This window comes from Manacus vitellinus, unplaced genomic scaffold, assembly GCF_001715985.3.
Source record: "Manacus vitellinus isolate BGI_N305 unplaced genomic scaffold, ASM171598v3 scaffold_36_pilon, whole genome shotgun sequence".
NCBI classification, from domain to species: domain Eukaryota; kingdom Metazoa; phylum Chordata; class Aves; order Passeriformes; family Pipridae; genus Manacus; species Manacus vitellinus.
This window is the reverse complement of record NW_021940508.1, coordinates 663,358-677,723: the sequence shown is the minus strand read 5'-3', so window position 1 is coordinate 677,723 and position 14,366 is coordinate 663,358. Positions and strand designations below refer to the sequence as shown.

General features: G+C 38.9%; 1 protein-coding gene across 1 annotated transcript; it reads right to left on the bottom strand.

The window, feature by feature from the left end:
- Nucleotides 1-2,869: 2,869 nt before the first annotated feature.
- CDC20B (cell division cycle 20B) lies at nt 2,870-13,638 on the bottom strand (the record flags this gene model as incomplete). The annotated part of the gene is given in 5 exon segments (XM_029961517.1): nt 2,870-3,005; nt 5,774-5,913; nt 6,611-6,736; nt 7,695-7,914; nt 13,547-13,638. Coding segments are annotated over 5 exon segments (714 nt in total), but the record flags the coding sequence as incomplete, so codon positions are not given.
- Nucleotides 13,639-14,366: the final 728 nt, after the last annotated feature.

Genomic DNA, 14,366 nt, shown 5'->3' with positions numbered 1-14,366 from the left:
CTACACAAGCTAAGAAAAATATTATGATAATTTAATACGTTGTGACATCTAGAATGTAACTATTTCTTCTTACTGTGTCTATATAAGGAAATTGGAGGAAATTAACAGGTATAAACTGCATTACACAAACTAATGCAAGATTTCTGTGGGTAGCATCAAATCTGACCACACAGTGGCAGAACAGGGAACTGTCTGCAAGACTAGTGCTTTTAAGTGGGGAAAAAAATTGATTCCCCAGTCTGAATTTCTTTAATCCATTTTATTACATTACAGACAATTATTTTGTTATATTTATATACCTGGGAATACACAGGCACTGTATGAGCAATGATGTGTTTCCTCTTGTAAAAAGTATTTTTGACCTGAAGTTTTGGATTCCACATGTTGTGCAGTGCTCCACCTTGGATAGGACTGTAGGGATGAACATTTGAGTTTAGGTAACTTAAATTTTAGTTAATCCTCTGTGCCCCCTTGGAGGTTCAGCCTCCATTGCATTCAGAACTCAGATGCAGAACAAGTTGACCTCTTAGAAATGGGTTCTGATTTCTGTGTCTGCCTGGGCCTGAACAGTATAACAGGCAATGATCATAAAGTATGCCATGTTCTACAGGGAGAAAGTCAGGATTTCACATTTTGACTAGGACTTCATATGTTAAGACCTATGCACTGGCAGAATGAGACAGCTATGCAAGAGCAGCAACTGCACACTCTGCACATTCAGAAAAAAGCACTCCAATACATGTTTAATTTCACTCCAGATTAGTTACAGCCTGGAATTTAAATGCACACTTCAAAGCCTTCTCGAACACAGTCACATAACAGACCTACAGGTCACATAAACAAGGTTCTCTCATATTTATGGGTTATTGATTAGTTCTACTGAAGTCAGTGACTTCTCCCACTTTTAGGTATTATGTTAAAATACATCTGGAGCAATACAGTTTCAAAGGTCAACAATGAGTAATAAGTAACTAAAATATGAGCAGTTCTTAGACTGAGAGAAAAGTACTTTCTCATTTTGATATTTGAGCATCTAACAAAACATACGGGGTTTCAGTATTGGGCAGGTCCTTCCTTACCACATCATCCCATCCCGTGTTATATACCTATTCCTATATTGGGCAAACTAATATAATTCAGGTGCTACAAAGGAAAGAAACAGAATTTCTGGGAGAATTAAAAAAAATACATGCATAAAGAGACTAATACCACTTCTTTTTTTCACATTCAAAAGGGAAACAAAAATGTTTTTAACAGTTCTAAAAGTTTTGAATTATTCAAAATACTATTTTTAATATTTAAACCAGATTCTAAGTGTTTGATAAAATCTCCAGCAACAAACATGCTCATATTAGAAGATAGGTACAGCATAAGTAATTTCCCATATTTAGGCATCAGCTTCTTGGTAGTAATTTCTTAATTGATAATCAAAATTATCATTTTCTAATGTGTTTTGAAGACCACATGAGCAAATTTATTGTAAACTAACATCTTACAAGGTAAAACAGTTGAGTGGTCTCAACCTTACAGAGCTAAGATTAGCAACCACATGATTTATGAACAGTAGAAGATGAGGTTTGAAAAATCATGAGAAATAAAGACATGACAGTTTCACATTCATTTCCAGAGATAACTTCTGCCCTGTCTATGTCTTCTCATGCATTTGACCACAGTGTAATTTTCCATGAACTGACACTGCTCTACTCCCTTATTGTCCTATTCTTCCCCAGCTACAGGAAATATTCTAAATAAATTTTGATTGAGGGGGGGGGAATAAAAAAAAAGAAATCCAAACAATATGAATTTCTGAGTTCACAGGGCTTTTAATATACAAATGCAAGAGTGAACCCTTACCCCTTGCCTCTCATCGCTCCTAATAATGAAAGCAAAGCTGCGAAGACGTCTGTGAACAGAACACATTTTGAATAGCACTAATGAGTTTCATCTGAATAGCTTCTGAGAACCTGTCCTGACATCTTTCCTTGGCTGTTGACAGTGTACAAATCTTACATGGGCAGATGTGTGTAAAACTCCAAGAGCATTGCATAAAAGTCATGAGACGGTGATAGCTGCAGTCTGCTGACAACCAGAATTGAACTAGTACTCTTAAGGAATGAATGAACTAACAGATGCATTTGACCCAGCAAGTTTCTTTAACTCATCCACCTGGCTTCTTAACTTGTTGACTACATAATTTTGCATAATAGAATTATTATGCAATTTTTTATATTTTCAATCGTTGTCAAACATAGTAGTTGGGTTTAAGGAAAGGAAATCATTAAAAATCCAATAAAGACAGTTTCCTAATTAAGCTAGTTATCATTACTACTATGAAAACAGTAAAGAAATCCAAATAAATTTGGTTACGGTTCCTTATTTAACCTAGAAATATTTAGATAGATTCTGTACCATGATCTATGTGATACATAGAATATAGACCCCTAGACTGGTCTCTGCTGATCCCAGTCTTTGAACAATTCAAGGCAATTTACACTAATTGGCATGTGGTTCTTAGTGGGGATGCTAAGATAATGTAAAATTTATTACAAGAAGTAAAGCTAAAAGCAACACCTAAGACTTTATGCTGGCACTTGCTGGTGGATTTGATCCATGTTTGCTAATTCAATGAAAAAATATGTGACATTATTCTTTAGAGTTAGAATATTTTTCCTCTAGGGTAAGACAAGCACTAACATTTCGCATGATGGACAGATAAGGAAAATTACGTTCTCTTAAATAAATTGTACTATCTTTTGCCATGCTTCCCTTGGAAGGAAGACACATATTTTGAATTCTTGAATAGGCTAAATACATTAATCACTAGCTTTCAAGGAAAAGAAGTCATAAGAATGAGCTCAAATAACCATTGTTAAAAAGCCTTGCTGCTGTGTTTGCTCTCCACAGATTCATGGCATTTCCACAGCCAAGCCATTCCATCTGTTGCAGCAGAAGGGAGCTTGCTCTGATCTGGGCTAAGGGCTATATGCAAGACTCTCCTTTTGTGACTGTATAATAAAATACGTACAAAAGAAAATGAAAGATACAGCAGAATTCTACACTGATTATGCTAGACATTTTCACCAGCCCCACCCACACTATGGCTTGTTCCATTTTTAGTGTAGCAGAAAAACATGCTGCATAGGATGTGGGAAGCTAGGATTATCTGTTGAATATTTTCATATTAATAAAGAGCTGAATGCAATGTATTCTTATTAGACATCAGACTTTAACTGACAGGACTGCACCACATCGAGGAGATATTTCTGTCCAAGGAATACATTGAACCTGAACTCTTGAGCCTCTACACATTTACAACATCAGTCTCATCTGTATTTGGTAATGTCTCTCGCTTCTGAGCTTTCCCATCTTGCTGCACAGGCCTTGCAGACAGTTTGTAGCTGATCCAACAATAATGAGATAGTGTCTCCGGCTACTTGGCTATTACTGTTAAGATCTTTTAACAGTGATCCCACTAAATCATGTGGTGAAATTGTGTCTTGACTTTGTCTGCAGTGGCAGTAGACCTCGGGTCTATACACTGAAGGCAAGAAGCTCCCTCAGTCTAGCAGCACAAAGAATGCGCAAAACTCACCAACCTGGTTATAGAAGAACCTCCCTCGGTAGAAGCAACTGATTTTGAACTGAAGGCAGAAGGAGTCTGGTACTAAACTGAGACTGTGGAGAGATGTATTTACCAAACTGCTCTGCCATAGACCTCCTGTATCATCTAACAGTATGACAATGCTAAGCAAACCCATGAGGTTTTTAGGCACATAGTGGCGTGAGAAATTTGAAGCCCTTTTCCTTGTTACTGCCCACTGGCTTCTCTGGCTGGGTGAGTTACTGACAATCACATAGCTAAGCTAGTCACACAAGGGGAAACAAAAGCCTCTGAGTCATAGTTTCTAAAAAGACCAGATGAAGCCCATCCTAAAAGGAAGTGTGAAGGTAAGAAATCATGTGTGACCAACTTAAATGAATGTGGGTGACCTATGTTTCCCCATCACCTGTACCTGAGTTTTCCATGAACACAAGAGGATTGCACTTGTCTGGCTAAAAATGTTATGGGGATAAACATGTGAGAAACTGTAAAGCCCTCTGAAACTGTGGTACTTACCACAATGGTACCCGACGAAGCCTCACAGGACTGTTGCAAATGGACAGAATTCCCCAACTTTGTGAACCTGCTACAACGGCTCTTTGGAGACACTGTAACTAAAAGCAAATATCTGCTGTCCTGGTGCTGAGTAATATGAGTTCCTCCTAAACTTTGTGACTTGAATTTCAACACCACCATTAAATTATTTCAGCAGAGATTAATTTTCAGGTTTTGCTCCTTCTCAAGTTACTTAAATGTACACAATCTTTGCTCTATACTTAGGACCACAAGCTTACAGCTCAGTGAATTCTCTACACTGTGTCCATTCAGTGTCTATAATGACTTTGAAGGAAGAGCTTGAGATGCAGTCTTTGGAGGCATCCAAAACTTCCACAACACTGACCGAAATTTGACTAATAGTCTCAGTCAAAAAGATTTTTGAGTGGAGTTTTCTGGGTTTATTTCATTGTTTCAAGATCACATTCAGGTCAAGTATTTTTCAAAGCAATTACATACCTTGCTTGCCTGTATGTTTTCTTTGATCTGCAACAATTTTTCTAAGGGGAGGGCATTTACAGCCCAAATTATTCTCTTTTTTTTCTAATAAATTACTCTAATAGTTCTATCAGAAATATCTCAAAATGTTATAAATGGACTGAATGGACTGAATGTTATAAAAATCTTCCAGTTGTTGTTTTCTGAATATGCTAAGTGACAGTCAATCTTAATTACTAAAGTACTGAAAAGGTACTGATGGATCTTCATCGTTAGCTGGGGTCTTCAGCATTTGCAGGAGCATTAAACAGTAAAAATCAGTTACAATTTATCTGATGATTTCTTTGGATGTAAAACTTCTGTGGTTAAGGGTGTCTCAGGTTGACTTAGAATCATCTCATCCATCACAGTATTTTTGTGAGCTTGTTTTGATACACCCACAATTTCTTCCAACATTAAATTGCTTATAGCAAGTTATTAAGAGTCTTCATAAGCAGGAATGTGTCTGTGAGGCAATAACCTGGTCTTTTTCTTCATGAATAGCATCAGAAACAGAGAGGTTTAATAGCAAGGACCAGTTTCTGTGTATTGTGGAGACCTACAGCACTATATAAAACTACAGAGCTGCAAGGAAAGCAGCAGGTTACAAGGGAAACACTCTGCACCACATTGCTTCACAGCCAAAATCATTCCTTAAAATCCAAACCGCTCTAAATAACACATGGATATTTGTTTCGAACATCATTTGGAAGCTAGTTCAGTATCCTTGCATAATGAGCTGCAAAAGCAGTCATATCTAGGTTATATCACTTGGAGGTTCATCAGCCTAGAATATAATGGAAGCAACCTGATATTAGCAGATTCAATTCAGGCCTAATAAGCCTCAGGAAGAAGTGGAAATACATATCCTGAACCTGGTATGGCCTTAGAAATTATAGGAAAGTATCCCATCATTAAAACCAAGGAATTTCACAGGAGCAACCTGTATTATTATCTTAATAGGCCAACATTTACAATCCCACAATCAGAACTGTGCACGTGAACACATCTATGTAGGCAGAGGGAGGATGTGAAGCTCTTTACTCTTTTCTTACACAAATGCATAAGGTATGCACTTGGAAAACCACACTGATTAGATAGATAGATAACTGAAATAGTTAAAGCTATTAACTGAAACACTTGCCATAGAGTCCTGATGAATTGAAAAGCATGGGATACTTCCATATTTTCATCTGATTTTCAAGAAGGCCTTGTCCTATCATCAGTTCACTGGTTTTGGGTAACCAGAGCAAAGAACAAATCCATTGCAATTTAAAATTCTGCTTTAGTTTTCAGAAAGGTTTAGCATACACCATTCAGAGATTTGAAGTGTTATCTACAATGTTTAAACAAGCTACTGGGAAATAGTCACAGTAGAATACTCACTTTTTTAGAAGGATCATTTAATTCCTTACAGCTCTTCAAAGTACAGTTGCCTTGTTGTCCTATCTAAACATGGTAATAACCTATCACTATAAACCCAAAGCCCTTAAAACACATCCCCAGCTAAGTTGTAATAGCTCCAGCAAAGCAACAATTATGCTGCTTTATTACAGCTGAGAACCTGTTCCTCTTCCTCCTAATTTTCAAACTCCAGAGACAGATGCTTACCTTCTAACTCTTACACCTCTCCTTACCCCTATGCTCTAGGAAATTTTTCTCCCCTTCAACATTCTCTCCACATGAAGAGCTTTGGCCAAAACTATTATTACCAACAGGGAAATAAGATCAGAAGTATGACCATCTCCTCCTCAGTCACTTTGGTATGCAGACAGAAGTGGTGAATGAGAAACAACAAGCAGCTTCTGAATCCAATCACACCCTGCAGTGCTGAATGTAGCACAACTGCACATCCAGAAAAAATCCTGCTGTTCCTGTGACTGCAGAACCTCCCTCCAAGTCAGTTGGAGTTTGCCAAATGAGCACAGCTATACAAAAAGAACACAGCCTAAGTATGCAGACATTTCATTATTTCACCTGAGAATCTGTAGCTGCACTTTGGATGATTTTCTCACAATTTATTTCCCAGACACTGAAAATCCCATCTTTCATTCCACCTCCTGTAGCAGGGACTTTGGTCTGCCAAGGACACCAGTTTACAGCCTAAAAAATAAAAAGATAACACATGCCAGAACAGAATAGGAGGTTAGCTGGAAGAACAGAGCAGTTTTATCTTAGCTGGAAAAATTGCCATTGCTTCACAGTAGCCTACACAGTCCCACATACACTCATAAAACTCCAGCTTCCCTCCTTAACAGGTCACAGACTTACACCTCAGTACCACGAGAACCCAGAAGGATGAAGTCTTACTGCCTCAGTCAACCCATCACGGAAGTTTAAGCAAAGTTACCTACGGGGCTTACAAGTTTTTTCTGGGATATTTCAAGGATATGCCTAAGGCCCAGAATCTACTTGAAAAAAAGTTTCTCAGAACTAAATTCCACCTCTTACAAAAAAATTTTCTGACCCCTTAATCCTAGCACTTTATGGCCAGCCTCAGATCCTTTTGTGAGGATAAATGGCTTATATGTGCTGGACTCCCCTGCCTCTTACTGTTAATACCTGACCTATCTCCCACACATACTGGGACTTCATGAAGAATCCCAAATCATTTCATTTAGAGTTTCCTTCTTCAGATTATTTGACACCAGCAACAACATGAAAATATGGGTAGGAGGGCAAAAGATACCTCATATATTAAATTGATTGCAGCAGAAAGAATTTCCCAAAACTCCCAAGACTGAAATACCTTGTTTGTAAACTTGTGAGTATTGCACCACCAAACTTTTCTGTGCAAGGTAAATATATAGAGAAGAACATGGAAAAGTTATCTCTGTTTACCAGTAGATTTGCAAAGGCCTTCTAATCCAGCAAAATTTCCTAATGAAAACCCTAGCAAACTTATCTATGAGGAGAACTGGTCTTAAAGTTAACTGCATCACAGACAGAAGAAACTAATAGATATCAGTGAGATAATTTGAAAAGTTTTCTAACTGTCCACATCAACGATGTGCTTTCATGAGAACTAATAAAGAAAAACAGACATTCCTTCTTCATATACCTTAACTGCTGAGATATGGTTCTCAGTGGCTGTGACTGCAATTTACTGGTCACTAGGCCAGATATTCAATATACCACCACAAGACTCATCTGCCAGCAACTGGTTGGTTAGTAACAATTTCAGGCTGCAAATGCCTTTTTTGTTTTGGCAAAAACAGCACCAGCCATGGTGCTGAGCAACCAGAACATCATGGTGATGAATAGAAACTAGTCATGAACCGCTGTAGCATGGGTTTAATGATAATGATAAAGAAGGCAAGCTACTTCCTCACACTGATGCTTCTTCAGTGGTTTCAGAAGCAAACCACATCAGACTGAAATGAGTCTGCAGAACAATACTATTTCAGTAAAAGGAAACTCAAACCAACTATCAGAAGCACACCCTGACTGTAAAGGTGGCTGACAACAGAAAGGAGCCAAGCAGCTACTCCTTTCAAGCCAGGCAGAACATCTGTTCTCCCTCACAGTATCATTTCCATGAGGACATATCACACTGCATGCCACTAACCTGCACCCTGTTCAACTGTCAAGCCATTTAATGTAAATGATTTCCTGTTCTTCATGAATTTTTTTTTGTAAGATGGTTCTTGCCAAGGCCAGATATGACTCCATACCCAACAAAAAGACAGTGTAAAACTGCATTGCACTTGGAAAGGACTTACTAGCAAGTAACTGTGGTCTTTGGTTCTGTCCCTTCTCTTATCTCCTTTCTCCCTCTCACTCCAAGGCTTACAGAAAATCTGCACAGTTTGATACTGTTGCACTAATTTCCTGTTAGGAAATAGATGCATGGCTCTACAACCAGTATTATCAGTCTACTAAAGGAAAAAAAAGGAAGGAATACCTTGCCTGGAAGCACAACTACTGTTACAGCTCAGCTCCTAGGTATGCGTTTTACACATCAATAGTGGAGTCAAACTGAAAATATTAGAAGTACCTTGCAGTGTATTTCCTTTTCCTGTCTTTCTATGGATACTACTTACATTCGTCATCATCATGGCTGAGCTTCGCAAATGAAGATTTGGGAAAGGCTCTATACAGGCACGTTGGTGGCTAATAAGGCCAATACGAGATAGATATGTCCCATTGCAAAAGGCACAGCAGAAAGATTCCTTAGGTGGTATATTCTGCAAGACACGGTTCTTTCTGCGTTGTCTTTTCTCCTCGAGAGTGATCCTGTGTGCGTTCTCAAAGGCAACAGCAGCGTTATAGATGGTGTGTCTCCAGACCTCCCGATTGGAGGCCAGAGTAGACCAGTTATGGTGATCAATATGGCCAAGGTTGAGATGTTGTTTCAGGGAGTCCTTGTATCTCCCCTTGGGGGCTCTTCTCTTGCGGCAGCCAGTGGCAAGTTCACCATAAAGCAGGATCTTAGGGAGGCAGTGGTCCTTCATCCTGGAGATGTGCCCTACCCAGTGCAGCTGTGTTCTCAGCAACATGCCCTCGATACTTGTGACTGCTGCTTGTTCTAGAACAGATGTATTGGTCACATAATCTGACCAGTGGATGTTTAGGATTGTACAGAGACAGTATTGATGGAAGTGTTCTAAGAGTTGCAGGTGGTGGCGGTAGATGACCCATGATTCGGATCCATATAAGAGAGTAGACAGCACTATGGTTCTGTAAACACTGATCTTTGTGCTTTTCTTCAAGTGTTTATTACGCCATACTCTTTTATGGAGTTTTCTGAAAGCTCTATATGCCTTTGCTAACCTGTTGTCTATCTCCCCATCAATCTTACCATCCGAGGAGATGAGGTTACCTAGGTAATTAAACTGCTGGACTGACTTGAGCTCTGATTGGCCAATGGTGATATGGGGATGATGGAAGACTTCCTGAGGTGCAGGTTGATAGAGAACTTCTGTCTTCTTTAAGCTGACTTCCAGCCCAAAGAGCTCAGCAGCATCTGCAAAGCAGGATGTTAAATGCTGCAGAGCTGCTTCTGTGTGGGCGACAAGGGCGGCATCATCAGCATAAAGTAGCTCCTGGACAAGATGGTTTAAGGTCTTGGTGTGGGCCTTCAGTCGCCTTAGGTTGAATAGGCTTCCATCAGTACGATATTGAATGTAGATACCATCTTCTTCATCGAGGTCTGCCATGGCCCTTTGGAGCATCATGCTGAAAAAGATTGTGAATAGGGTTGGTGCAAGAACGCAGCCTTGTTTCACACCACCGTTAATTTGAAAGGGCTCAGAAAGTGCATTGTCATATCTGACTTGGCCGCACTGATCCTCATGGAGTGAGATTATCATTTTAAGGAACTTAACTTAAAGGAACTTAAGGAACTTAAGGAACTTAACATCCTAAACGTTCCAAAATCTGCCATAGACCTTTTCTGCTCACAGTATCGAAAGCCTTGGTGAGATCAACAAAGGTTACATAGAGACCTTTGTTGTGTTCCCTACACTTCTCTTGTAGTTGTCTGAGAACAAACGCCATGTCTGTGGTACTCCTGTTGGCTCTGAAACCACATTGGCTTTCAGGTAGGATTCATTCTGCTATAGCAGGTATTAGTCTGTTCAAAAGTATTCTTGCCAGGATTTTGCCAGCAATGGAGAGTAGAGTAATACCACGGTAATTTGAACAGTCTGATTTAATCCTTTCTTCTTATACAAAGTGATGATGACTGCATCACAAAGGTCTGATGGGAGTTCGCCGAGTTCCCAACAGCGCACCACAAACTCGTGAAATTTAGCATGGAGTGCAAGGCCCCCATGTTTCCAAACTTCAGATGGAATTCCATCAACCCCAGCTACCTTGCCAATTTTCACCTGCTGTATGGACTACTTACATTAAAACTATGGCAAAACAGAAGAGCTTTCTACTGGAATTTCGCAGTTCCAACTAATACAGTGGCACTGAAATAAAATCAGCAAGTTCACTACCATCTTACCAGGTATTTGAGAAACAGATATCTGACACTACTACCAGAGATTAATTTAAGGCATTAAGAACTGGAGACTTTCTCATACTGGCTCTAAAAGATTTTTCAGATACATGCTAAGTGATTTCAAAGTCCTAAAAATACACATACAAAACTGACTTATTGAAAGAAATGTCATGTGTTGTGCTGTTATAGTGGACTAGTCAAGTTCTTGAAGATCACAAAAGCATGGAAGATTCCAACAAGCAACTCTCTAGTGAATGTTAAGCACATCTTTATAGAAAATACATATGCAACTACATGGGTATCTGTGCATTATATGAAAAGGCATCATCATTTGCCTTCTGAAGATTTACATAGATTTTTTCTACTAAATAATGATAAGAAAATCTAACCTAGTGAGTTAGACCCCTATCGGGTCTGGATGAGGAGGAGCTTGTTTTCCCCACTGCAGCTTTGTATTAGTGGCTAGAAAGGAGTTTGTATGACACACATGTTTTGGCAGCTGCTGAGCACTGCTCATACAGAATCAGCACTGTCTCTCCAGCATTCCCCCTGCATCAGTAGGCTGGGGATGGGCAAGATCTTGGGAGTGGACAAAAGTGGGACAGCTGACCCTAACTAATATTCCTTACCACTTGACATCTGGTCAGCAATAAAAGCTAAGAGAAAGGGGCAAAGAAGAGGGGAAAGGCAGTAATTATAGTGATATGACCAGGAAGGAACTGGGGTCCTGAGAATCCTGTCTGAAAGAACATTTTTTCCCACTTGGCATAAAAAAATCAGAATGATTTGCTTTTGACACAGAAGGTGGCATCTGTTTTGCTAAATACAAAGAGAACACGATAAAATGTGATGGATTGGTTTACAGTACTGAAATTTATTTACAGGTTTATGGTGATGTGTTGTTGGACTACTTTTAACCACAAGAATTACCATGTAACCCAAAGTCAATTAATACTTTGAGATTACAATTGAAACTTCCACAGTGAAGTTTACTGTAGGAATGCTGCTCTTATTTTAGTAGCAATTAATATTAACTCTTTTTTTTATTTATGCAGTGATTTTAACTCTGCCCTAATGTTAGAATGAACTGGTTAGTTTCAAACCTAGCAAAAGAAATAGATGGTACCTCAACCTAATCTGTTAACCATAACTGTAGTTCACAGGCTGACACTGAATTTTATCATCAATACACTCAGAAAGATCTGCAAGTTTCTGCTGTTTTCACTACTTTGGCTAAGGTGAAATGCAAACCAAAACTAATTCTTACTGTAGTAAGGTTATGCCACTTGGTATTGTGTAGTGGGTTGGCTTTTGGATTTTTAGGCCTTCCTTAGCAACGGGGTCAGAAATCTAAGGAAGTATTTCATATCATCCTTTAGCATAACACCACATATAAATAAGGTGGAGTTAAGAGAGCTCACTCTCTTCTGGTGCCTGAAGGTGACAGGTCTTTTCTTGTACAGGCCAGAGCCTGCTTGCTCCGACCTGCCGTTACCTCTGTTCTCTTCGGGAGGCGTGGGGAGTTGGTTGGTGCTTCACACACTTCTGCTGTCTCATTCAGGGAAGTATTTAATTCGTTTTTTTGTATTTATTTGCTATCTCTCTATTAACGGGATATTTGGAGGATTTTTTTTTAGTGCTTTTTATCCTTGTTTCCCCCTCCCTTTTCCTTCCCCCTCCCCCCCCCGGGAGCTCCCTATCATGTGTACAATATATTCAAATTGTATATATAATTGTAAATATACATGTAAATATATATTTTTGATATAATTCCATTTTGTTCAGACCTCTTTCGGTTTTTCTGTGGTTCATTTTTTTTTCCCTTGCTTGAGAGAGTGGGAGTGGGGAGGAGACAGCTCGGACTTGGCAAGAGAGAACCAGGCCAAACTTACACACATTGGCAGGAGGTGACAGCTTCAGCCTTGTAACTTAACCCACCCAGTGTATTTGGAATAGTATTTTATTAACTGGTTGTTCAGCTGTATCCTTGTACCTCTCTCCACCTTGCAGACCTAATAAAATCAAAAACCAGAGCAACTTGTGAAATCAAAATTAAACTACCGCTAATGTTCCTATCCAGAAATACTAGTTTCATTCTGAGTTTAATAATAAATTCAGTCCACCCTTGCTACTGTTTTCCCATTTAAGTAAAACAGAAGACTATCATATGATTTTAAAGTCACAAAAGTATCCATCATAAACAAGTCTCCTCTCAGCCCCCTCAAGTGTTAGTCAAATATCTGAAACAGAAAGTGGGATGAAAAAAACCACAAAAGATTACATTTGTTCTTTCTCATCTGAGTGCACATACCGAAATATATATTTTATATATATATATATAGGTATATATAGGTATGTATGTATGTATATGTATATACATACATAGAGGTATGTGTATATATATACCACTCTAAAATACACCCTTGACAAAGCAAAGGTCAACCACTTCACTCCTCCTTGGGTTGTGGATTGCAATGAGCTGGCCTTTCATTGCAGATACACAGCTAGAGAGGTGTGCAACTCTTAACGATTCTGTTTCACTGTGCATCTGAAAAGACAGATTCAGTCTTGATATCAATAGGGGGGCCATTTAAACTACATACTGTCTCCCCAGCACTGGGCAGGCTATGATTTTTGGAATTCAGACACACTGGAGACAATATAATTTCAAAGTCAGGCTTTGCACAAAACCAGAGTTACAGCCTCCAAATCCAAGTGAAATTCTGCAAGTGGTGACAGATTTCTGGAAGGAGATTAAGAAGCAGGGACTAAAGAGGCAGATTAAATCCCCTTTGACTGCTTTCCTGCCACAGAGTAAATCTACGTATGATTTCTGAGGTGGGTGATTAATAGAGGGATAGGAAAATCACATTTGAGCAAAGCCAAGAAAAACAGCTAAATTTAATGGGACATTTGTTCAAGTAAAAGCAAGACTCTTTCTGGAAATATACTGTGCTACTCACCTGCTCAGAATGTAATGATTCCAGCTCAGAGCTCCAATTACAGACAGGTGGCCAAACATATCTTTCAACCTATTTCTAGTTTCAATCTTCCACAAGTGCCAATCCAAAACAAACAAGAAATTTGACATCAAAAAGAAAAAAAAATTGTTCCCTTGATTTGCTTACAAGCCACTGCCCAGTTCTGAATTGACATATGGACAACCTGAAGTTCACTTATTTCACAAGCAAGATAACGGGTATTTCAGAATTTTGACACCTATATCAGTGATGCTGAAGTCAGACAGGATTGCAGCGGATACACATCTGTGAGTTTAAAGCTCTTTATTTTACATGTCAGTATTTGGAAGTTCATACATGGAAGCACTAGCCTTTACTATCTTCAGATTGCTGACTCACGACTGCAACAGGTAGGTCCAGGTATTATCTAACACATAAGCCAAAGTCCCAGGAAAAATTGCCATTAGCAGAACTTTTCATATGTGCTCTCCCACTTCAAACCATCCCCTCCCCCATACAGTAATTAACTTTTTTTGCTTTCTTGTGTTTATTTCCCCCAAAAAAGTCTCCCCCCTCAACACTTAACCACAGGAAAAGGTTTTTAAAACGCACATGCTTTGATCACACCACAGCAAGCTCGTGACAGAACATTAACGAGAAACAAAAGCAAATAAAAGTATGAGAAAGAAGAAGAGTCATCCTTTGTGGTCATTGTCTACATTATGCTTCAAAGACTCCTAAACATAATAAAATTTAAAAAAATGCCAGATCATTAGCACTATGAATCATTTAATGCTAGAATTTTATGTCTAGCATTAGCATT